We start from the raw sequence: 26570 nt of genomic DNA, 5'->3' as shown, positions 1-26570 counted from the left end.
CTTTTTAAATTATTACATTTTCAAGTGTTTACTTATATATTTTGTGACTCAATTGTACATGTTGATTACATGATGCTTACACAAGGAATACACTGGTACATTAAAGTTTCTTCACATAGTTGTTCTTGCACCAGAAATAATATACATTTAAGGAATGAAGCAATTGAGGTTGAAGGAATTTGATCATTCTTAGTCTCTGGAGTTCAGCTGCATTGGGAAACAGAAGTCCTGTCCACCAGTGGTATTTTTTTTTAATAACTATCAAACACCTTATATTTAAAAAAATTATAATGAGACAACATTATAGTCTTAAAATCTACATCTTTACTTTTATCTGGATTTGTATTTAAAAACATAGAAAATAGGTGCAGGAGTAGGCCATTCGGCCCTTCGAGCCTACACCACCATTCAATAAGATCACGGCTGATCATTCACCTCAGTACCCCTTTCCTGCTTTCTCTCCATACCCCTTTAGCCGTAAGGGCCATATCTAACTCCCCCTTGAATATATCCAATGAACTGGCATCAACAACTCTCTGCGGTAGGGAATTCCACAGGTTAACAACTCTGAGTGAAAAAGTTTCTCCTCATCTCAGTCCTAAATGGCTTACCCCTTATTCTTCGACTATGTCCCCTGGTTCTGGACTTCCCCAACATCGGGAACATTCTTCCTGCATCCAACCTGTCCCATCCCGTCAGAATTTTATATGTTTCTAGGAGATCCCCTCTCATCCTTCTAAACTCCAGTGAATACAGACCCAGTCGATCCAGTCTCTCCTCATATGTCAGTCCTGCCATCCCAGGAATCAGTCTGGTGAACCTTCGCTGCACTCCTTCAATTGCAAGAACGTCCTTCCTCAGATTAGGAGACCAAAACTTAACAATATTCCAGGTGAGGCCTCACTAAGGTCCTGTACAACTGCAGTAAGACCTCCCTGCTCCTATACGCAAATCCCCTAGCTATGAAGGCCAACATACCATTTGCCTTCTTCACTGCCTGCTGAACCTGCATGCCAACTTTCAATGACTGATGTACCACGACACCCAGGTCTCGCTGCATCTCCCCTTTTCTTAATCTGCCGCCATTTCTCAATATATCTTCAGGAGGAAAAGAAGCTGATCTGTTAAGCAGAATTTTTTCCTTAGTGATTAGGATGGAGAATGAAACAGTTAATTCAGAGACCATGGTCCAGAACTTAAAGAAGGCTAACTTTGAAGGTATGAGGCGTGAATTGGCGAGGATAGATTGGCGAATGATACTTAAGGGGTTGACTGTGGATGGGCAATGGCAGACATTTAGAGACCGCATGGATGAACTACAACAATTGTGCATTCCTGTCTGGTGTAAAAATAAAAAAGGGAAGGTGGCTCAACCGTGGCTATCAAGGGAAATGAGGGATAGTATTAAAGCCAAGGAAGTGGCATACAAATTGACCAGAAATAGCAGCGAACCCGGGGACTGGGAGAAATTTAGAACTCAGCAGAGGAGGACAAAGGGTTTGATTAGGCCAGGGAAAATGGAGTACGAGAAGAAGCTTGCAGGGAACATTAAGACGGATTGCAAAAGTTTCTATAGATATGTAAAGAGAAAAAGGTTAGGAAAGACAAACGTAGGTCCCCTGCAGTCAGAATCAGGGGAAGTCATAACAGGGAACAAAGAAATGGCAGACCAATTGAACAAGTACTTTGGTTCGGTATTCACTAAGGAGGACACAAACAACCTTCCGGATATAAAAGGGGTCAGAGGGTCTAGTAAGGAGGAGGAACTGAGGGAAATCCTTATTAGCCGGGAAATTGTGTTGGGGAAATTGATGGGATTGAAGGCGGATAAATCCCCAGGGCCTGATGGACTGCATCCCAGAGTACTTAAGGAGGTGGCCTTGGAAATAGCGGATGCATTGACAGTCATTTTCCAACATTCCATTGACTCTGGATCAGTTCCTATGGAGTGGAGGGTAGCCAATGTAACCCCACTTTTTAAAAAAGGAGGGAGAGAGAAAACAGGGAATTATAGACCGGTCAGCCTGACATCGGTAGTGGGTAAAATGATGGAATCAATTATTAAGGATGTCATAGCAGTGCATTTGGAAAGAGGTGACATGATAGGTTCAAGTCAGCATGGATTTGTGAAAGGGAAATCATGCTTGACAAATCTTCTGGAATTTTTTGAGGATGTTTCCAGTAGAGTGGACAAGGGAGAACCAGTTGATGTGGTATATTTGGACTTTCAGAAGGCTTTCGACAAGGTCCCACACAAGAGATTAATGTGCAAAGTTAAAGCACATGGGATTGGGGGTAGTGTGCTGACATGGATTGAGAATTGGTTGTCAGACAGGAAGCAAAGAGTAGGAGTAAATGGGGACTTTTCAGAATGGCAGGCAGTGACTAGTGGGGTACCGCAAGGTTCTGTGCTGGGGCCCCAGCTGTTTACACTGTACATTACTGATTTAGACGAGGGGATTAAATGTAGTATCTCCAAATTTGAAGATGACACGAAGTTGGGTGGCAGTGTGAGCTGCGAGAGGATGCTATGAGGCTGCAGAACAACTTGGATAGGTTAGGTGAGTGGGCAAATGCATGGCAGATGAAGTATAATGTGGATAAATGTGAGGTTATCCACTTTGGTGGTAAAAACAGAGAGACAGACTATTATCTGAATAGTGACAGATTAGGAAAAGGGGAGGTGCAACGAGACCTGGGTGTCATGGTACATCAGTCATTGAAGGTTGGCATGCAGGTACAGCAGGCTGTTAAGAAAACAAATGGCATGTTGGCCTTCATAGCGAGGGGATTTGAGTACAGGGGCAGGGAGGTGTTGCTACAGTTGTACAGGGCATTGGTGAGGCCACACCTGGAGTATTGTGTACAGTTTTGGTCTCCTAACCTGAGGAAGGACATTCTTGCTATTGAGGGAGTGCAGCGAAGGTTCACCAGACTGATTCCCGGGATGGCAGGACTGACCTATCAAGAAAGACTGGATCAACTGGGCTTGTATTCACTGGAGTTCAGAAGAATGAGAGGGGACCTCATAGAAACGTTTAAAATTCTGACCGGGTTAGACAGTTTAGATGCAGGAAGAATGTTCCCAATGTTGGGGAAGTCCAGAACCAGGGGACACAGTCTAAGGATAAGGGGTAAGCCATTTAGGACAGAGATGAGGAGAAACTTCTTCACCCAGAGAGTGGTGAACCTGTGGAATTCTCTACCACAGAAAGTTGTTGAGGCCAATTCACTAAATATATTCAAAAAGAAGTTAGATTAAGTCTTTACTTCTAGGGGGATCAAGGGGTATGGCCGGAAAGCAGGAATGGGGTACTGAAGTTGCGTGTTCAGCCATGAACTCATTGAATGGCGGTGCAGGCTAGAAGGGCCGAATGGCCTACTCCTGCACCTATTTTCTATGTTTCTATATTTAAGTGCTGCAGTGGAGGTTAATTTCAGAAAGGAATCACAAGATAGATTCAGATGAACAAAGAATTCTCGTGTGATAATTTATTAACGGCCTTTTGGAACTCTCAAGAATGCTACCCTGCATGCTTTCCCACCCCGCCATCAATTTGGGTTGTCACCTCTTCCAAATGTCTGAGGTTGGTCAAGCAAGATCAACCCATAATACAAAAGCAAAAAACTGCGAATACTGGAAATTTGAAGTAAAAACAGAAAATGCTGGAAATATTCAGGTCAGACAGCATCTGTGGAGAGAAACAAAGTTAACGTTTCAGGTTGATGACCTTTCATCGGAACTGGAAAAAGTAATAGGTTTTAAGCAAGGAAAGAACTAAAGGATGGAAGGGAAAAGGGGATGATAATAGGGCAAGTAAATGAACAAAAGATGGGTCTAGAGAAGATGTAAATGGGAATAGCAGGGTCATTACCAACAACTACTGTCCGAAAAAAATGGGAGCAGTGATTATGATCTGAAATTGCTGAACTCAATCTCGAGTCCAGGAAGCTGTAGAGTGCCTAATCTAAATGGGGGGGGGGGGGGGGAAAGAGAATGTTCCAGGCATATAGCAGGTGAGGATTGTGTGGTTTGGTAGTGTTGGGTGGGTGACCCTGAGGTCCACAAGTACTGGCATGGAGTGTCAGGGTCTGGAAATACTGGGAGTGGGTGTGGTGAATTGGAAGTCTGGTGGGAGGTGGGCAATGGTCGAGAGTGATCTTGGGTGTGGGAGCACAGGAATGGAAGTGGCATGGTACACGAGTATGAGGGAAAGGGTGAAGAAAGAAATCCTTGATTGGGGAGTATTGGCAAGGGACTCTGTTATGCGGGAGCATTTTTAGTTGTGTGGCAGTAGGAGGGGGGATTTGGGAGCAATCCAAGTGAGGCCTGGAGCATGGAAGCAGCGTGGATGGGGAAACATGGATTGTGGGAGAAGGGCAGTATTAGGAAAGGGGACCCAAGGCCCAGACCAACTGTTGAGGGGCCAAAAGGTCCAGGTGGATTGGGGAGCAGATTTGGCAGAATTTGTTATGGCGGGAGGGTGGACGGGGAGGTGGCTGTGGGAAGAGGAATGGTTTGGCAGTATTATGGTAGGCAAAGATTTGGGGTATATGGGGCGTGCAGTGGTGGGTGGGCGGGAAGAGATGGGGAGACCAGGACAAAGTGATCAAACCTCCCCGGCCTATTTATGATCTAGAGGTGGTTCTTGCTGTGGGGCCATGGCCCCTTTTGAAATAAAGCTAAAAGGTACAAAGCTCTTTATTGGCAAGTGAAGTAGATTATTTTTGTAGTTTAAAATTGCTGAGCTCGTGGAAATTAAAGAGGCAGCTGTTTTCAAAAGTGCTAGCATTAGTTAGGAGATACAAGTCAGGAGCTTGAAAGACCAGAGGTAGGAGGGAAATATATTAGAAGAATGAGACAATTTGAACAAATAGACTTATAGGGCCCAAGTTTCAACTGGTCATTAGAACGGCGCACCTCCGAGTCTTGCGCCTATTATTTATAATTAAAAGTGCGCCTAAAAAGTACCTCGCTATTCTGAAGTGTTTGCAGACCTCCATTCCAATTGGCGCAGCACAGCCTGAGCTGCGGGGAGGTGGGGGGGAGGTGGCTGAGCTATCGACGTGCTGTGTCTACACAGCCAGCATGGGGATGGGGCTAGAGCCCAGCATGTCTGAGTGCTGGCAGTGTTGCGCATGCGCATTGGAGTATGCGCGCATCACAATGGCACACAAACATTGGCCCCAAGTTTCCACATGATTTGCTCCTGATTTTTAGGAGCAACTGGTGTAGAACGGAGTATCTTAGAAATCGGAATTCTCCACATTTAGTTTTCTGCAGTTCTAGTCAGGTAGAACAGTTTCACTTTGGAACTGAATTTTTTTTTCAAAAGGGGGCGTGTCCGGCCACTGACGCCTGATTTGAAAGTTTCCAGAGTGAAAACGTACTTCAAACTAACTTAGAATGGAGCAAGTGAAGATTTTTGTACGCTTGAAAAAACCTTGTCTACACTTTAAAAAATCAGGCGCAGGTTACAAATTAGGCGTCGGGAACGAGGTGGGGAGGGGTGGAAGGGAAGTCATTAAATTCTACAATCAATCCTTAGTTATACTTATACAAATATTATACAAATAAATCCAACCTGAATAAAAATTTATAAGCAAAGAAAAGATTAAATAAACCATGTTCCAACCTGTGTGAAAGTGCTTCAGGCAGGCCTTTCAGGCAACGGTGTGGCATCGGTCTCGGGGGCAAGCAGCAAGCAGCCTTGGTGCTGAGCTTCAGTGCTTGAGGCAGCGGTGTGGCGTCGGTCTCGGGGGCAGGGAGCAAGCAGCCTTGGTGCTGAGCTTCAGTGCTTGAGGCAGCGGTGTGGCGTCGGTCTCGGGGGCAGGGGCAGGCAGCAAGCAGCCTTGGTGCTTGAGGCAGGCCTTCATTCCCCGCGAAGATGCAGCACCCGGACGGACTTGAGGCCATTTGGACATGGGATTGCGGCGGCGTCAGTGGCTGGCCGGGAGCCGAAGAAAGAACAGCAGCAGCCTTCGAGCTGTGAGGGGGACTGACTGAGGCCATTTGGACAGGGAGAGGCAGCCACATCGACATCTTTATATTTAAATTTGCAGAATGGGTGCACCACATATTATGCAATGGTTTGCTTCCTCATGCAAGAAATTCTTTGTTCTTGGTGGAAGTTGATCCATTGCAAAGTTGAATTGGCACTTTTATTTCTTCAAACACATCATCCTTAATTTTCAGGCACCGGTTCTGCAAGTTTAGCAGTGAAAAGCTGAACTCACTGATTTCATCAGGTGATTTATTCAGCAGTGCTGCTAAAAGCACTCCCTCACACACAGAAATATCAAGAAAATTAAAATGCAAGCCTTTGCAGGGTTCCAAGAAACAAATTTTCACTTTTTCTGCAGCACTTTTAAAAATGGCCGAGTGCCAATGTTTACTTCAGACTGCGCGTGTGCGAACGCTCCAACGCGCACGTGCAGGGTTGCCGGCACCAAGAAGCCTCATTTAAATTGTACCCGCCCCTTCCTACTTACAAAATCGGCGCGAGTGGTAGGCTCCGCCCCCTGTGCGCGTGCCAAGCAGACATCGAGCTCCTTGGAATACCGCGTTTTTTTTCAGGCGCAGTTTTCGGCGCGAAAAACAGGCGCCCAGCTCTGAGGGGCGCCTTTTTCGCCGCGTGTGGAAACTTGGGGCCATTGGCTGGGTGAGCACTTTCTCGCCCCTAGCCGAAGACATGCTGCTGCGTGATTTTCTTTCTTTGCTGCTGGGTGAACGATTTCCAGCCTCTGGCTGAACGGATAGGCGTTGCACGCTGCAGTAGGGACTTTTATTTTTTTATTTGTTGATTTATCATTTATTATTGATGATGATTCTTTATTTTTTTTTTAAAGTGAAGATGTTTAGTGCTCTCTTCCTTCCCTCCCCCCCCACTCCCCATTTCTGGCTAGCTGCGCTGATTTATTAACTCTACACAAGGTTTTTCCTGGCATACAAAAGTGGACACTTACTCTGTTCTAATTTAGTTTGGAGTAACTTTTCGCAGTTCAAACTTGCAAAACAGGCGCGTAAGTGGCTGGACACGCTTCCTTTTAAAAAAAACTGAATTAAAACGAAACTAAACTAACTCACTAGAACTGGAGCAAACTAAATGTGGTGAATTGCAATTTCTAGGTTACTCCAAAAAAAACTAGTTGCTCCAAAAAAATTGGAGCAAATCCAGTTGAAACTTGGGCCCATAAATAGGAAGTTTAAGCATGACAGACAGCAGGATAGGAAGTGTTACACTTTCAGGAAATGCATGCTATAGAAACCAATTTTAATATAAGAACATAAGAATTAGGAACAGGAGTAGGCCATCTAGCCCCTCGAGCCTGCTCCGCCATTCAACAAGATCATGGCTGATCTGGCCGTGGACTCAGCTCCACTTACCCGCCCGCTCCCCGTAACCCTTAATTCCCTTATTAAAAATCTATCTATCGGTGACTTGAATACATTCAATGAGCTAGCCTCAACTGCTTCCTTGGGCAGAGAATTCCACAGATTCACAACCCTCTGGGAGAAGAAATCCCTTCTCAACTCGCTTTTAAATTGGCTCCCCTGTATTCTGAGGCTGTGCCCCCTAGTTCTAGTCTCCCCGACTAGTGGAAACAACCTCTCTGCCTCTATCTTGTCTATCCCTTTCATTATTTTAAATGTTTCTATAAGATCATCCCTCATCCTTCTGAACTACAATGAGTAAAGACCCAGTCTACTCAATCTATCATCATAAGGTAACTCCCTCATCTCCAGAATCAGCATAGTGAATCGTCTCTGTACCCTTCCAAGGCTAGTATATCCTTCCTTAAGTAAGGTGACCAAAACTGCACGCAGTTCTCCAGGTGCGGCCTCACCAATACCCTGTACAGTTGCAGCAGCACCTCCCTGCTTTTGTACTCCATCCCTCTCTCAATGAAGGCCAACATTCCATTCGCCTTCCTGATTACCTGCTGTACCTGCAAACTAACTTTTTGGGATTCATGCACAAGGACCCCCAGGTCGCTCTGCACCGCAGCATGTTGTAATTTCTCCCCATTCAAATAATATTCCCTTTTACTGCTTTTTTTCCCCAAGGTGGATGACCTCACACTTTCTGACATTCTATTCCATCTGCCAAACCTTAGCCCATTCGCTTAACCTATCCAAATCTCTTTGCAGCCCCTCTGTGTCCTCTACACAACCCGCTTTCCCACGAATCTTTGTGTCATCTGCAAATTTTGTTACACTACACTCTGTCCCCTCTTCCAGGTCATCTATGTATATTGTAAACAGTTGTGGTCCCAGCACCGATCCCTGTGGCACACCACTAACCACCGATTTCCAACCCGAAAAGGACCCATTTATCCCGACTCTCTGCTTTCTGTTAGCCAGCCAATTCTCTATCCATGCTAATACATTTCCTCTGACTCCACGTACCTTTATCTTCTGCAGTAACCTTTTGTGTGGCACCTTATCGAATGCCTTTTGGAAATCTAAATACACCACATCCATCGGTACACCTCTATCCACCATGCTCGTTATATCCTCAAAGAATTCCAGTAAATTAGTAAAACATGATTTCCCCTTCATGAATCCATGTTGCGTCTGCTTGATTGCACTATTCCTATCTAGATGAGCTGCTATTTTTTCCTTAATGATAGCTTCAAGCATTTTCCCCACTGCAGATGTTAAACCAACCGGCCTATAGTTACCTACCTTTTGTCTGCCCCCTTTTTTTTTTTTAAAAACAGAGGCGTTACATTAGCTGCTTTCCAATCCGCTGGTACCTCCCCAGAGTCCAGAGAATTTTGGTAGATTATAACGAATGCATCTGCTATAACTTCCGCCATCTCTTTTAATACCCTGGGATGTATTTCATCAGGACCAGGGGACTTGTCTACCTCGAGTCCCATTAGCCTTGTCCAGCACTACCCGCCTAGTGATAGTGATTGTCTCAAGGTCCTCCCTTCCCACATTCCTGTGACCAGCAATTTTTGGCATGTTTTTGTGTCTTTCACTGTGAAGACCAAAGCAAAATAATTGTTTAAGGTCTCAGCCATTTCCACATTTCCCATAATTAAATCCCCCTTCTCATCTTTTAAGGGACCAACATTTACTTTAGTCACTCTTTTCCGTTTTATATATCTGTAAAAGCTATATGATTATATATGATTATATACAAATAGGAATAAGGGGTGAAGGCAGCCACAGAACATTTCTGAAATTGATTTGAGTAAGCAATGCTGAAATATTTTCCTGACAGATAGTTCTAGGATAGAATGTTAATGCAGTTTAGAAGTGATTCCACCAGATTTGTAATGTCATCTTATGTGTAATGAAAATAAAGTTCAACACAAAACATGTAGCTGTTTGAGTGGATCCAGTTGTCATAGAACTAACAAGAGTTGCTATTGGATACTTTAGAAATTCGAGATTACTGACTCACATTACCAGTAATTTCATAATCAAATAATTAAACTAAAATTGCAATGGAATGAGAGGACTGTAATACGTTTTAAACTAATAGTTACGTGAAAGTCTTACAATTTTCAGGTATTTCAGAAACGTGGTGCCCCCAGCAGTCAATTCTATCCTATCCTTTAGCCATTGCTGTCGGTAGGAATAGCAGGACTTGATTTTACAAATGGTGATTTAATGACATTAGTAAGACATATCCCATTAGTCTTTTCTAAATCCATTTGAATGGGTAAAGGGTGGGGGGGGGGGGGGGGGGGGGGAAAAGAGAGAGACACAAAGATAGAAATTTCTAGATTTTCAGCCTACTGAAATGTATGAAATTAAGTGACATCTCGAAAGTTTCTCATGTATCTTCAAGAAGCAGCATTAAATTGTTACCTGAATTTCCAATGTGTACTTTATTGGATTTTCTGGTAAACTAAGAATGTTAAACGGGAGTAAAATAACTTTTAGATTGAAATGATTAAAATGTTGGAATTATTCATTCTAGATAGGAACAATTAGCACAACTAATTAGGTCAACATATGCAGAAATTGTGTAGGTTTTAAAAGATCTCCATATATATATGGGCACTTATTTGTACTGCAAAAATGGCCGCCATGCTCCACCCTTTGTCTGATTGGTCCCCTTGCAGAATCAGCCACACTGTGAAGTTTCACTGGAATGTGTAACTGGAACCACCCATCCCAAGGACTGTACAAATTGTAACTCGATCCACTTTGACGAACTGAAGCAACAGATGAGAGCTCCCCAGAAGCCAGCAAGGGCCATCTAAAGTGTCTCACCCCAGTCCAAGTACATTACCCCCCCGCCCACCCCACCCTAACCTACCATAGATGGGGCATTGTGTACAGATTGTTAACAGGTTTACTGTTATGAAGTGAATAGTGACAGTGTTGCGACTTCTGGATATCATCCAGTCCAACGATGTCCCTTTGTAGGGGGTTGGAAGAACGTGATCTGTCTTCCCAGAGTTCCCTCGCACCCCTCCGATCCTCCACCCACCCCCCCCATCTCTCTTTCCCTCTCCCCCAGCCTCCCCTTCTCTTCCACACCCCTGTTGACCCCCCACCGCTTCTCTGCCTGCCGCTGCCGCTGCCACTGCTCTTGGCCCCCTGCCACCACGCTTGGCCCTCTCAGCCCACCCCCGCTGCCGCTCTCGGCCGCCCGCCGAGATCAGGTCGGCAGTCTCAGGTCCTGCTTCTCGACATCACATTGGGAGGGGAGGTGGGGGAAAAAGCTTGACAAGACGCGGCATGGGGGGTTGGGGCTTGACAGACATGTCTGTCAAAAAAAGTGCAGAACAAATAGGTACATCGTATATGCATTTGAGAAATTGAAAAGTGAATAGCAAAAGAATGGACAATTAGAACGCGGTAATTTTTGTAATATAAATTCCGAGGAGAATTGGTATCAACAGAGAAGTAACATTCTAGTTCAGAAAGCAAATAAATCACTGCCTGGTCACTAAATGCTTTTGTCTGATTACTTTCATAAACGAGTGTGCGCGGACAATAAACACAAACATACAAGCAATAAATACAAAGCTGCTGTGAGTGCATGTAAACGCTAGGGAAAATGGGGGGGAGGGGGAGGAGGGTGATTTTTTAAAAAAGCTGCAAATCATACCTTCAAATACCTGATAACTATTTCTTAAAAGTGTCTGCAAACCTCCACATTCTTTTTTTAATTTCTGCAATGCATCGCTGTCCAGAAGATCTGCCACATTCTTCAGAGCCAGGCTTCCTGAGGTAAAAGAAAATATTGGGGCAGAGATTGAGAGCAAGGTAAGAAATAATTGCATCTATATAGTGCCTGTCATGGCCATGGGATGTCCCAAAGTGCTTTACAGCAAATGAAGAGCTTTTGAAGTGTAGTCACTGTGGTAATGTAGGAAACACGGCAGCCGATTTGTGCACAGCAAGCTCCCACAAACAGCAGCAAAATAAAAGACCTGGTCATCTGTTTAAGGTGTTGGTTGAAAAATGAATATTGGCAAGGACAACGGGAGCACTCTCAGCTCTTCTTCGAATAGGGATCTTTTACGTCTAGCTGGCGAGACTGATGAGGCCTCTATTTAACATCTAGCTGACGAGGCACTACAGTACAGAAGTGCCAGCCGAAATTATGTGGTCAAGTCTCGGGAGTGGGACTTGAAAACACAATGGTGACAGTTGGAAAATGTACTCCAAGATTGCAATATATATCTATACCCAAACCACCAGGAGATACCACATTGCATCAAATCATATCTTTCAATAGCAGGCAGCTATTGCTATTCATTTAATACTTAAATAAATTTAAAGTAGAAAATAAATTAGTGTTTTTAAACACCAAAGTTAATTTTACCTTACTGGCAGCCCACCAATATGGCTGCAAGGTGCTGGCTTGACAGCTCTGCAGCGATTATCTTGAAACTTGGTAAAAACGTAATTAGTTTTCTCAGCTCTTAAGTAGGCTAATTGATGAACTGGCAACATTGCCACCCAAAATACTAGTGCCATATTAAGTTTCTTAGGCAGGCATTATGACATTGGGTTGTAATTTGCGGCCCCGATGGGTACATACGAGGTGCGCAAGCGGCTGTAAGGGCTACGCAAATTCTGGGTTTTCGCACGCGGTCTGTCACAGACCCAACGCATCCCTGGGAAAGGGGCTTTCGCGGATGGAGAGTTGAGCTATTTGCTTAACTTTTGCCCAGCAAATGCTTGTGAATCTCTGATGCCTGATAAAAACAGGCAAAACATTTAAATATAGAAATCTACAGCGCAGAAGGAGACCATTTCGGCCCATCGTGTCCACGCTGGCCGACAAAATGCGACACTGCTCTCGGTCAGCAGCCCTGAAGCTTACATATAAACCTATGAACAGTGAACAATGGTGGAAAAGTAAAAAGCATCCGGCCCAACCAGTCCGCAACACACAACTGCGAAACCCATGTATCGCAACATTTTACACTCCATCCCAACCGGAGCCATGCAATCTCCTGGGAAACATAGAAACATAGAAAATAGGTGCAGGAGTAGGCCATTCGGCCCTTCAAGCCTGCACCACCATTCAATAAGATCATGGCTGATAATCACCTCAGTACCCCTTCCCTGCTTTCTCTCCATACGTTTAGGGCCGTAAGGGCCATATCTAACTCCCTCTTGAATATATCCAACAAACTGGCATCAACAACTCTCTGCGGCAGAGAATTCCACAGGTTAACAACTCTCTGAGTGAAGAAGTTTCTCCTCATCTCAGTCCTAAATGGCTTACCCCTTATCCTTAGACTGTGTCCCCTGGTTCTGGACTTCCACAACATCGGGAAGATTCTTCCTGCATCTAACCTGTCCAGTCCCGTCAGTATTTTATATGTCTCTATGAGATCCCCGCTCATTCTTCTAAACTCCAGTGAATACAGGCCCAGTCGATCCAGTCTCTCCTCATATGTTAGTCCTACGATCCCGGGAATAAGTCTGGTGAACCTTCGCTGCACTCCATCAATAGCAAGAACGTCCTTCCTCAGATTAGGAGACCAAAACTGAACACACTATTCCAGGTGAGGCCTCACCAAGGCCCTGTACAACTGCAGCAAGACCTCCCAGCTCCTATACTCTCATCCTCTCGCTATGAAGGCCAACATGCCATTTGCCTTCTTCACCACCTGCTGTACCTGCATGCCAACTTTCAATGACTGATGTACCATGACACCCAGGTCTCGTTGCATCTCCCCTTTTCCTAATCTGCCGCCGTTCAGATAATATTCTGCCTTCGTGTTTTTGCCACCAAAGTGGATAACCTCACACTTATGCACATTATACTGCATCTGCCATGCATTTGCCCACTCACCTAACCTGTCCAAGTCACCCTGCAGCCTCTTGGCATCCTCCTCGCAGCTCACACCGCCACCCAGCTTAGTGTCATCTGCAAACTTGGAGATATTACACTCAATTCCTTCATCTAAATCATTGATGTATAGTGCGGCACCCCACTAGTCACTGCCTGCTATTCTGAAAAGGACCCGTTTATCCCGACTCTCTACTTCCTGTCTACCAATCAGTTCTCTATCCACATTAATACATTACCCCCAATACCATGTGCTTTAATTTTGTACACCAATCTCTTGTGATGGACCTTGTCAAAAGCCTTTTGAAAGTCCAAATACACCACATCTACTGGTTCTCCCTTGTCCACTCTACTAGTTACAACCTCAAAAAATTCTAGAAGATTTGTCAAGCATGATTTCCCTTTCATAAATCCACGCTGACTTGGACCGATCCTGTCACTGCTTTCCAAATGTGCTGTTATTTCATCTTTAATAATTGATTCCAACATTTTTCCCACCACTGATGTCAGGCTAACTGGTCTATAATTCCCCGTTTTCTCTCTCCCTCCTTTCTTAAAAAGTGGTGTTACATTAGCTACCCTCCAGTCCATAGGAATTGATCCAGAGTCGATAGACAGCTGGAAAATGATCACCAATGCATCCACTATTTCTAGGGTCACTTCCTTAAGTACTCTGGGATGCAGACTGTCAGGCCTTGGGGATTTAATTTCCCTAACACAATTTCCTGACTAATAAGGATTTCCTTCAGTTCCCCATTCTCCCTTGATGCTCTGTCCCCTAGTATTTCCGGAAGGTTATTTGTGTCTTCCTTCGTGAAGACAGAACCAAAGTATTTGTTCAATTAGTCTGCCATTTCTTTGTTTCCCATTATAAATTCACCTGATTCTGACTGCAAGGGACCTACGTTTGTCTTCACTAATCTTTTTCTCGTCACATATCTATAGAAGCTTTTGCAGTCAGTTTTTATGTTCCCAGCAAGCTTCCTCTCATACTCTATTTCCCCCCTCCTAATTAAACCCTTTGTCCTCCTCTGCTGAATTCTAAATTTCTCCCAGTCCTCAGGTTTGCTGCTTTTTCTGGCCAATTTATATGCCTCTTCCTTGGATCTAACACTATCCTTAATTTCCCTTGTTAGCCACAGTTGAGCCACCTTCCCAGTTTTATTTTTACTCCAGACAGGGATGTACAATTGTTGAAGTTCATCTATGTGATCCTTAAATGTTTGCCATTGCCTATCCACCGTCAACCCTTTAAATATCATTCACCAGTCTATTCTAGCTAATTCACGTCTCATAACATCAAAGTTATCTTTCCCCAAGTTCAGGACCCTCGTCTCTGAATTAACTGTGTCACTCTCCAACTTAATAAAGAATTCTATCATATTATGGTCACTCTTTCCCAAGGGGCCTCGCACAACAAGATTGCTAATTAGTTCTTTCTCATTACACATCATCCAGTCTAGGATGGCCAGCCCTCTAGTTGGTTCCTCGACATATTGGTCTCGAAACTATCCCTAATACACTCCAGGAAATCCTCCTCCACTGTATTGCTACCAGTTTGGTTAGTCCAATCTATATGTAGATTAAAGTCGCCCAGGATAACTGCTGTACCCTTATTGCATGCACCCCTAATTTCTTGTTTCTTCTTTCTGGGAGAAGCAAAAAACGAGCTAAAAGCCCAGGCCAATTGGGGAAAAAAAATCTGGTAAAATTCCTCAGACCCATCCAGGCGATCGAAACTAGTCCAGATCACTCTGGCAGTATTCGATTCCCTGCAGTATTTACCATCGTATCTGCGCCAGCCAACAAGAGGTTATCCAATCTAATCCCACTTACCAGCTCTGTGTGTGTAACCCTGCAGGTCACAGCACTTCAAGTGCCCATCCAAGCACCTTTTAAATGTGGCGAAGGTTTCTGCCTCTACCACCCTTCCAGGCAGTGAGTTCCAGACCCCCACAACCCTCTGCGTGAAGAAGCTTCCCCTCAAATCCCCTCTGAACCTTCCACCAACTATCTTAAAACTATGCCCCCTCGTAATTGACTCCTCCACCAAGAAAAATAGGCCTTTACTATCCACTATATCTAGGCCCCTCAAAATTTTGTACACCTCAATGAGGTCTCATCTCAGCCTCCTCTGTTCCAAGAACAAACCCAATCTATCCAATCTGTCCCCATAGCCAAAAGTCTCCATTCCAGGCAGCATCCTCGTGAATCTCCTCTGCACCCTCTCCAGTGCAATCACGTCTTTTCCATAATACGATGACCAGAACTGCACACAGTATTTCAGCTGTGGCCTAACCAGAGTATTATACAATTTAAGCATAACCTCCCTGCTCTTGTATTCTATGCCTCGGCCAATGAAGGCAAGCATTCCGTATGCCTTCTTAACCACCTTATCCACCTGGCCTGCTACTTTCAACGATCTGTGGACAAGCACTCCAAGGTCCCTTTGTTCATCTACACTTCTAAGTGGCCCATCGTTTAATGTGTATACCCTTTCCTTATTCGCCCTTCCCAAGTGCATTACCTCACATTTCTTTGAACTAAATTCCATTTGTCACTGCTCTGCCCACCTGACCAGTAGATTGATATCCTCCTGCAGTCCATGACTTTCCTCTTCATTATCAACCACACAGCCAATTTTAGTGTCATCTGCAAACTTTTTAATCATAAACCCTATAATCAAATCTAGACCATTGATGTATACAACATAAAGCAAGCAACCCAGTACTGAGCCCTGTGGAACCCCACTGGAAACATCCTCCCAGTCACAAAAACATCCATCAACCACTACCCTTTGGTTCCTACCTCTAAGCCAATTTTGTCATCCAACTTGCCACTTTGCCCTGGATTCCATGGGCTTTTACCTTCGTAACCAGTCTGCCACGTGGGACCTTATCAAAAGCTTTGCTAAAGTCTATATACACTATATCGTACGCACTACCCTCATCGACCCTTCTGGTTACCTCCTCGAAAAATTCAATCAGGTTAATCAAACATGATCTTCCCTTAACAAATCCGTGCTGACTCTCCCTAATTAATCCTTGCCTTTCAAAATGTAGATTTATCCTGTTCTTCAGGATTTTTTAGAATAATTTTCCCACCACTGAAGTTAGGCGGACAGGCCTGTAATTACTTGACCTATCCCTTTCTCCCTTCTTAAACAAGGGTATCACATTAGCAGTCCTCCAGCACCATGTCCAAATCCAAAGAGGACTAGTGTAAGAGTTTTAAAACACATAAAAATGCAATTTTAGCAATCATTTATACGTTAAAAACCCTGTACAGTAAGGTAAGTTGATTTTTAGGCCCTTTAAAACATGTACATTTATTTTACAAAAAATTAAATTTGTTTTATTTAATTAATTTTAACTAGGTATGTAATTTTTATTAATTTAATTGATGTGTAAATGTTTTATTTGGGGTATTCGCATTCATGAATGCGGATTCCCTTTTATTGGTTGCAAACCACGTGCGTCCCTGGGATATGTGGGCTTCTACCCATGAGTACCAGGAGAGGCACAAGACTGAATCTCCGTACCTCCTGGGCCACCAGGTACGCAAGCATCTTATTTGTGGATCGGAGGCATTTCCCCATGGTGAATTCAGGGCCATTATGTATAGCAAATTCTTCCTCACTATGCCAGTCTAGGAGTTTCACATTTGATCAGTTCGAAGACATATTTCAAAAAAGTGCCAAGGCTACAATTTCTATGGCAAGTTTGGCTTTGTCCATTTATAAACAAGCCCATTTTTTCTGGAAAACCACTCCGCTACCACAAGGAGTAGTTGAGGCAAATAGCATAGATGCATTTAAGGGGAATCTAGATAAGCACGAGGGAGAAAGGAATAGAAGGATATGGTGAAATGGTTAGATGGAGAGGTGGGAGGAGTCTCTTGTGGAGCATAAAAGCCTGATGTGGGACACTGCGTCCTTCAGGAATTAAGGGGTTAACAATGCAACCTGCAAACTAGCTGCAATGGCACGTACACATAAACCGCAGACAGGCTTAAACTAAAAAGAATCCCCTAAATTAACCTCCGAAACGCAAGCACAGGATGTGGTTAGTAAACGGCTAGTCTAAGAAGCAGTAACGGCTTCAAATGTACAAACCACAAACTTCAGGCAAACTTTGAATGCTCGCACGAGCTAGGCATAAAAATAGGTAATCAACCAGCCACTGTGCACGCGGGCTTTGAACGAATCAAATGGTGCCACAAAATCATGAGGTTGAGCATATACCTATAAGTGTATAAAAAGCTGTTGAAACTTGCATATCGTTAGACAGTGATCTGGTTAGACCCAAAGCAGGTCACCTCCCCACCGGTGCAAAATAAAGACTGCTTGAATCTTTGAACCCAGACCTAGTGTCGAGTGTTTATTTTAAATACTCCACTTCAATTGGCGTAGTCGGGCAGGATCTCAAGCGGGCGGCGGACAACGGCAAATCAAAGCCATGTCAAAGGCGTGAGGACATTTTAATTACCAAGCAGAGTTAGGACAAGGGCAGAAATCTGTCTGGTGTCAGCTGCCTGAGAGATCTGAATCTGCAGGTCTGGTCAAGACTTCAAGTAGTCAGTGGAAGATCCGAGGTAGAACAATTGCGATCGGTTATATAGAAGTGTATCTGTGTAACGTTGCGATTAATAATTGGTATATGTTGCAAGTATCTGTCTCACGCAGGGCGAGTAAGTAAAGGACATACCGCTGACAACCAAGAGGGTTGCAAGAATCAGTCTTACTCACGAGGAGTAAGTAAGGGACATACCATTGATAACCAAGAGGGTAGGGTTGCAAGTATCGGTCTCACTCAGGGCGAGTAATTAAGGGACGTACCGCTGACAACATATAGCCATAGGAAGTGAGAAACTCGAGTTGGGACCATTGTGGTCTCTAACATGGTACCTAGCAGATAAAAATCTAAAACTAATTGAAATAATGATTAAACAAAATTGGAAACCAGACGACCCAAACGCGGCACAAAGGAAGTGGTGGAAGTCGGAAGAGAAACAAAAAGAGGAGAAAGCCCTCATTTTAGTGACTCGCGCGTATTGTGAATTAAGTAGATGGACCAGACTATTGACTGAAAAAGCGACAAAATAAAACGACAGTAGGTGTGGTGGTGACAGCACCAGTCAGGACGACAATATAGAAGGGGGGGGGGGGTGGGGAAGGTTTAGAGAAGATCTCTTCACCTAGAGGGTGGTGGGGGTCTGGAACGCACTGCCTGAAAGGATGGTAGAGGCAGAAACCCTCACCACATTTAAAAGGTAATTGGAAGTGCACTTGGAGTCTACGGGGATTAGAAGTTGAAACTGGTTTAAGGAATAATGGATAGTTATGACTCAATAAAAAGGAGAAAAGGGAAGATTATGTTTTTCTTTACTGTTCTGGTGCTTTTCTTTGGTGTTTAAAGTTTTTGGAAGGCATATTCCTTTGTGTCATTGTTCCTCCTCCCCCTTTTCCAAGTGGCACTGGGAAGTTTAAGATTGGAATTACTAAGGTTAATTAACCTATTAAAGATCAGACTTTTATTATGGCCGATAAAATTCTGGTTGGTGCAAATTGCGTGGAGAGCCTTTAGTTTCGAACATAAGGCATTTCACATCAATAATTGGTATGGTTTAAAAAATTCTGACCAATGTGTAACTGGGAAGAAAAACATGAAATGCTATTGTGTGCAAGGTTGTTTTTCTGAATATTTATTTTAAGTGTAAAAGCACAGATACGTTAAACTGGGAAGACTGCAAGCTGTGGGATGAAAGTTGACATTGATTGATGGTGTCGGTGTTTGTTGGCTTTCGAAACGAAGGAAGTTAACTCTTTCACAGGCAGCTGTGAACTCTTTTAATTCAGTGGGCGATACCTTTTGAATATTGGAGATTTTCTTAATTTGAAGAGAATATTTGCTACTGGGGTAGAAGGAATTTTAGGATCATATAACAAATTAACCTCTCGGGCTCTTAAGCAGAATGACCAAAGATTCTGTTTCTTTTGCTTTAAGTAGGTGACCATTGGGAAGAAACAATGTTGTTTAAAGGGGTTAGTGGATTGTGCCTTCGGGATCAGGAGGGCACACCACCGTAACCGACTACATGTGGCCCCAAGTAAATCTCAGGAATGGGAGGTGGGGGTTCAGGTAATAGAACAAAACTATGTCAGGGTGGAAGTTTTGAACTCCGGTATAAGGGACCGTATAATATCTTTGATAAAGCTAGTCCCATGATATATATGCAGCCCAGTTACCTAGGAGAATTAAATGGTTTTATATTAACCAGATTAAGTTTTTTCAGTTCAACAGCGGGTACCGAGACAAGAGGAAACAGTTATGAACATGGGGAATGGGATTCGTCCTCTCCAGGGGGATGAGGAAGAAGGGGTGCCTAATGGAATACCCCCACCTAATCAGGTACAGTATGATCCAAATGGAAGTGGACAGGACACAGGAGCTGGAAGAATCTCCTCAGGTCCCAGATCTGGAAACACCGTCTGTCCACAGACATGCCTCGCAAACCCCGCCAATCTCACGATGTAGTAAGAGACATATCGTGAATGCTAGAAGGAGGGATGGCCGAGGGTATAGGATAAGGGTACATTTACAGTTGCATGGTAATTATACCACTGCAACAGTCCATTATATCAAGGGGTGCAAGGACGGGAGCGCGGTTGTACAAGCAGTAGAGTTTTTAAAAAAAAAATCATCCAAAGGCTCCTTCTCCAATGAATAAACAGATTTGTGGGAAAAGCGAATTGTTTGTCATAAACACGTCCCAGGGCCAACAAATGGGCTAATGGTAATCCCCGCTCAGATGATATTGTACCATGATGTGCTTCACAAAGTGGTACATGTAATACTGAATCTGACCAAAGTGGGACTACCTGGGTGGTGCAAGCCAAAAATAGCACGGTTACATGGGAGAATGATCAAAGGGTTGTGGCACAGGGCCAGTATAACCTGCACTGAGTTCAGGGAGAGTGATGGGCTTGATCGTACCTCGACAAGAATGGTGTCGAGAATACTGGGGAGAGGGCAGTGAGGCCTGATTAATATGTTGCAACTGCTTTAATGCTAAAAAGGGGGTAAACCAGATTATAGAAGGGGAACAAATTGTCTTTAATGAAACGGTTTGAAGTAAGGTATGGATCTTGGTTAGTGGAACAAGCTCAAGGCAATCTGCAGCATATTGCAGAGGGAAAGCTCTCTTTCTGGGTAACTCATCAAGATCGGAGGGCAATATCCATTTATCAACCGACTAAGACTATGTGCCAAGTCAGAAGGTTGGTACAGGTGTACCTGGTGGCACGAGTGCCATTTACAGGAAAAGAATGACATCGCTCTGTTAGAGATAGTAGGGTATTACCCAATCATGCCTGAGAAAATTTAGTAGGATACAATGAACACCAGAAATGTAACTCGGGTGGATGGGAAAAACATGTGTAGCCCTAGGCCGAATTGGGTGTGCTCAAGCTCAGGACATAAGAACATAATAGGAACAGGAGTAGGCAAAACGGCCCCTTGAGCCTGCTCTGCCATTCAAAGATCACATAGATGAACTTCAACAATTGTACATCCCTGTCTGGCGTAAAAATAAAACGGGGAAGGTGGAAATTAGGGATAGTGTTAATTCCAAGGAAGAGGCATATAAATTGGCCAGAAAAGGTAGCAAACCTAAAGACTGGGAGAAATTTAGAATTCAGCAGAGGAGGACAAAGGGTTTAATTAGGAGGGGGAAAATAGAGTATGAGAGGAAGCTTGCAGGGAACATAAAAACTGACTGCAAAAGCTTCTATAGATATGTGAAGAGAAAACGATTTGTGAAGACAAATATAGGTCCCTTGCAGTCAGAATCAGGAGAATTTATAATGGGGAACAAAGAAATGGCAAACCAATTGAACAAATACTTTGGTTCTGTCTTCACGAAGGAAATATTAGGAGACTGAGGGCCTAGCAATGAGGAGGAACTGAAGGAAATCCTTATTAGTCAGGAAATTGTGTTAGGGCAATTGATGGGATTGAAGGCCGATAAATCCCCAGGGCCTGATAGTCTGCATCCCAGAATACTTAAGAAGTGGTCCTAGAAATAGTGGATGCATTGGTGGTCATTTTCCAACATTCTATAGACTCTGGATCAGTTCCTTTGGATTGGATCGTAGCGAATGTAACCCCACTTTTTTAAAAAAGGGAGAGAGAAAACAGGGAAAATGTTGGAATCGATTATTAAAGATGTAATAGCAGCGCATTTGGAAAGCAGTGACAGGGTCGGTCCAAGTCAGCATGGATTCATGAAAGGGAAATCATGCTTGACAAATCTTCTAGAATTTTTTGAGGATGTAACTAGTAGAGTGGACAAGGGAGAACCAGTAGATGTGGTGTATTTGGACTTTCAAAAGGCTTTTGACAAGGTCCATCACAAGAGATTGGTGTACAAAATTAAAGCACATGGTATTGGGGGTAATGTATTGACGTGGATAATGAACTGGTTGGCAGACAGGAAGCAAAGAGTGGGAATAAACGGGTCCTTTTCAAAATGGCAGGCAGTGACTAGTGGGATATCACAAGGTTCAGTGCTGGGACCCCAGCTATTTACAATATACATCAATGATTTAGATGAAGGAATTGAATGTAATATCTCCAAGTTTGCAGATGACACTAAGCTGGGTGGCAGTGTGAGCTGTGAGGAGGATGCTAAGAGGCTGCAGGGTGACTTGGACAGATTAGGTGAGTGGACAAATGCAGTATAATGTAGATGAATCGGAGGTTATCCACTTTGGTGTCAAAAACAGGAAGACAGAATATTATCTGAATGGTGACAGATTAGGAAAAGGGGAGGTGCAACGAGACCAGGGTGTCATGGTACATCAGTCATTGAAAGTTGGCATGCAGGTACAGCAGACGGTGAAGGCGGCAAATGGCATGTTGGCCTTCATAGCGAGAGGATTGAGTATAGGAGCAGGGAGGTCTTACTGCAGTTGTACAGGGCCTTGGTAAGGCCACACCTTGAATATTTTGTACAGTTTTGGTCTCCTAATCTGAGGAAGGACATTCTTGCTATTGAGGGAGTGCAGCGAAGGTTCACCAGACTGATTCCCGGGATGGGAGGTCTGATGTGCCCCTTACGACTAAAGGGATCAAGGGGTATGGAGCGAAAGCAGGAATGGGGTACTGAAGTTGCATGATCATATTGAATGGTGGTGCAGGCTCGAAGGGCCGAATGGCCTACTCCTGCACCTATTTTCTATGTTTCAATAAGATCATGGCTGATCTGATCATGGACTCGGCTCTACTTCCCTGCCTCTACAACGTAGTAGAACATGCAGCCTCTGCATGTGGATTTAATTGGGATGGGATAACATGGAACTGCAACATGAAGGTAATTGCGAGACAGCATTGTCCTGTACGATCTGTATAAAGAGGGAAGGCTGAATATTGCGTCAGCACCATACACCGGGAGTATCAGTACGGAACCAACCTGACTTGTCCCATTCCGATGGGAATGTTTGTTTTACCCCAGTCCAAACTGTGAAACTTGGGGCGCGGATGTCATTAAGTATTTATTTGCAAGAAAGGAGTTAAAAATCTAATTGCCAAAGGGACGATATAATGAATTTGGATAGTTATTTGGGCCAATTGAGGACCAAGTATAATGGGCATTAAGTGAAATGGGGAACAGAGGGTCAACGGCTAGACACTGAGGTGATACTTACGGTACATATGATTGAGATAGTCTGACAATGAACCACGAGACGATGAGTGGTTTTCATGTTATCTATTGTCTAACAACAACCGACACATACTATCGGAATGCGGCGAGGGTGGCAACTGTTAACACATTCGACATAGCCAGTATAGACCAAGAAGTTCAAGACTTACCAAAACATTTGAGAAACTTTTTACTAAAGAGAAATGATCTGACTTCGCAGTTGTCAGCAACAGAGGAGGAGGTCGCCAGACAAATGCTGCATCGAGGAGATCAGAGAGCCTTATGCCCAAACTATCAATAAGACAAGCGTGCGACTGACCCAAGAAACATATAAAGAACTTGCATGTGCAATGTATGGCACATGGTTACTGGGGAACATCCGATACAATGTAAACCAGATGAAACAGGGAAAAAATACCCGATTGGACAAGTAATGAGCAGTTGTCCAAATGGACTCAGGACGGTATTACCCTCTGTGATTTTTGTCCCCAAATAATTGTATCACCAAAGAGGTGAAGTTGATAGGGTATGGTCCTAGCTGTCCCACAGATGGAGGGCGCGGTGGGTGAACCTCTGTGGACGGTACAGAACATTGCGGAGGCACAAGGTCAATCCCGGGTTTTATTCCACGATATGCCCCCCAATGCGGTGAAACTAAGTGGCCCATTCCAAGAGGTGCACATCGACGGCTGCAGGCAATATTTGGATGATCTGATATGTTGCCCTCCATAGAAGGAGGGCAACATATAGCATGCGTGTTCACTCAGTTAATTGCACATTGGAAATCAGACCCTTTAGTCAGGGAGGGACTGAGATGGCAGCCCGGGATGATGGGACATACTGCATATCTACCAAGGAAAATGAGTACAAGCATGGTAATGTCATATGTGCGATCCCAGAAGCTGTGGTCCATATAGGCCATCGATACCTATTCCCTCAAAAGGAGGACTTTGAACAACCCAAAATGGAAAGATAAAATGAAACAATTCGAGATACCCAGTTGGCAGAGCATTCCCCGTCTTGAAGAACATTTGATGCAACTGAAAAAGGACACTGATAAAGTAAAAGGACATCATCAGGAGATTTTGGAAGATACCATAAAGCATTCGAAGGACATCGAAGAAACCCGAAAGAACACTCAGTGATGGAAACATGTATGGAATTGGGGAATGAATGTGGATATCCATCCTTGGATTCGCATCATCTCTCATGTACTGGTAGCGCTGCAATTGGTATTGGCATTAACCTGGCTTGTAATGACATGTGCAGCTTGTTCTAAATGTAGGAATAAGAGCAAGGCTAAAGCTATAGTAAAGGAGCAGAGTAAGCTATTGAGACAGAGTTTAGATGAGGGAGCCATATATAGCTCCATGTGCACTAAGCCTCCCAAACCTAGCGGCTCATCACCGCAACCGGGGCGGGAGCCCTAAGGCAGCGTAGAATTTAGAAGGGTTGGTTACCTTGAGCTGGGTAGTCAAGGACCAAAAGGGGGAATTGAAGTGGGACATTGCATCCTTCAGGAATTAAGGGGTTAACAATGCAACCTGCAAACTAGTTGCAATGGCTGAGATGGCACGTACACATAAACCGCAGACAGACTTAAACTAAAAAGAATCCCCTAAATTAACGTCCGAAGCGCAAGCACAGGATGTGGTTGGTAAATGGCTAGTCTAAGTAGTAGTAACGGCTTCAAATGTACAAACCAGAAACTTCAAGTGAACTTTGAATGTTGTGCGATCTAGGCATAAAAATAGGTAACCAACCAACCACTGTGCACGCGGGCTTTGAACGAATCAAATGGTGCCACAGAATTGTGAGGTTGAACATGTATCTTTAAGTGTCATCAAGTATGGTCGGTGATTGGGGCATGGGCAAATACAGCAGGAGTGGCGATGCCGGGGCAAAGTAGCGGCGAGAGACTGCAGAGGGATGCGATCGGGGCCCAGGGGAGGCGTGAGTTCGGGGCCAGGGGGCAGCACAGGCCACCCCACACTGCGATATGTGTGCCGCTAGGTCCGTGCAGCAGAGTAGGTCTCCAGCCATCTTAGATAATCCTTGCCACTGGACCAAGACCTAGCTCTGTCAAGCCCGTGTGGTGACTGATGTGGAACGGCCATCCCACGTTAAAAAAATCCACGCACAGGCATCTTCCACTCTTCAGATTGTAGTTCAGGACCTGAAATTTTAGGTCCTACATTGGAATACCTGTGAACTTAGCCTTTTTTGGAGTGGAAGCAAGTCATCCTCGTTTCGAGGGACCGCCTATGATAATGATGAAATGTATAAAAAGCTGTTGAAACTTACGTATCGTTGGACAGTGACCTGGTTAGACCCAAAGTAGGTCACCTCCCCACCAGTGCAAAATAAAGACTACTTGAATCTTCGAACCCAGAGCTAGTGTCAAGTGTTTATTTTAAAAACTCCACTTCAAGTCATTATAGACCAGTTGGGCCGAATGGCTTGTTTCTGTGCTGTAGACTTGATGTAACTTGATGCAAGACTAATAGTAGGCCTGATAGAGGTCTTTAAAATTATGAAGGGATTTGATACGGTGGATGTGGAGAAGCTGTGTCCAATTGTGACAGAGTCCAGAACAAGGGGTATAAATATAAGATAGCCACTAACAGATCAAATAAAAAATTTAGAAGACATTTTGTAAGAGTGGTGAGAATGTGAAACTTGTTGCCATGAAACAGATAGCAATGGATGCATTTATGGGGACATTTGATGGATACACAAGGAAGAAGGGAATAGAGGGACACAAGGGCAGGATGGTAAGAGGTAATTAGAGGGAGAGATGGCACATGGAAGTATAAACACCACCATAGATCAGTTGAGCTGAATGACCTGCTTCTGTGATTATATGTAATTTTATGTAAAGTATGCCACTATCTAGTCACTGAAAATTTGAAACAAATGTCAGTTGAGGAACAGAACAATTCTTTCTCCCAGATACTTCTGATTACTACTTAGGGCTAGAAATTTGGAAAATAGCGCTATGACTGTTTTTTCGGCAGTATTTAAGGATTTAGATTTATTACCACAGCCGGAATACCGCTATGACGGAAGGCCGCAAAATTCGCCAAACGGTGGGAGCGGTAAAATCCGGTCTTGCACTACGGCTGAGCTGAATTCAGCGAGCTGGAAAAACAAAACGGACCTTCTGCGCATGTGTAAATATTTTTTCCCCAATTTCCGCCTCCCCCCCCCCCCACCCGCGATTCTAGTCACGTGTCAGGGTGCGCCCATGCGCAGTACACCCAGCTTTCAATCATCCATTTTTCAGACACAGACAACATGCAGCACGTCGATCACAGCAGGTAGAGGGCCCGAAAATTTAGTTTTGACACCAATGAGGCTCTTATTACAGCCACAGAGAATAGATGGGGGAAGTTTAACAGGAGGGGTCGAGGTAAGCCCCCCGCCCTCCCCAACTCGTTGTAAGAAGATTTTGGAACGCTGTTGCTGAAAGTGTCCTCAGCGGATGATATTCTTAGGGACTACCTGCAATGTCGGAATGACCATTTTTTTATATTTTTATTCATGCACTAGTTGATTACTTTTAAATTGTAAATCTGACACATG

General features: G+C 44.1%; 1 protein-coding gene across 1 annotated transcript in view; it reads right to left on the bottom strand.

The window, feature by feature from the left end:
• Positions 1-26570, bottom strand: part of trmt44 (tRNA methyltransferase 44 homolog) — a 65183-nt gene that overhangs the window by 6489 nt on the left and 32124 nt on the right. The window contains exon 10 of the mRNA XM_070871319.1: positions 11082-11198. Coding sequence (XP_070727420.1) covers positions 11082-11198 — 117 coding nt within the window. The remainder of the gene's footprint in view (positions 1-11081; positions 11199-26570) is intronic.

The sequence above is a fragment of the Pristiophorus japonicus genome, chromosome 2 (assembly GCF_044704955.1).
Source record: "Pristiophorus japonicus isolate sPriJap1 chromosome 2, sPriJap1.hap1, whole genome shotgun sequence".
NCBI classification, from domain to species: Eukaryota; Metazoa; Chordata; class Chondrichthyes; family Pristiophoridae; genus Pristiophorus; species Pristiophorus japonicus.
The sequence above is the reverse complement of the archived record's forward strand: the minus strand, read 5'-3'. Positions and strand labels throughout refer to the sequence as shown.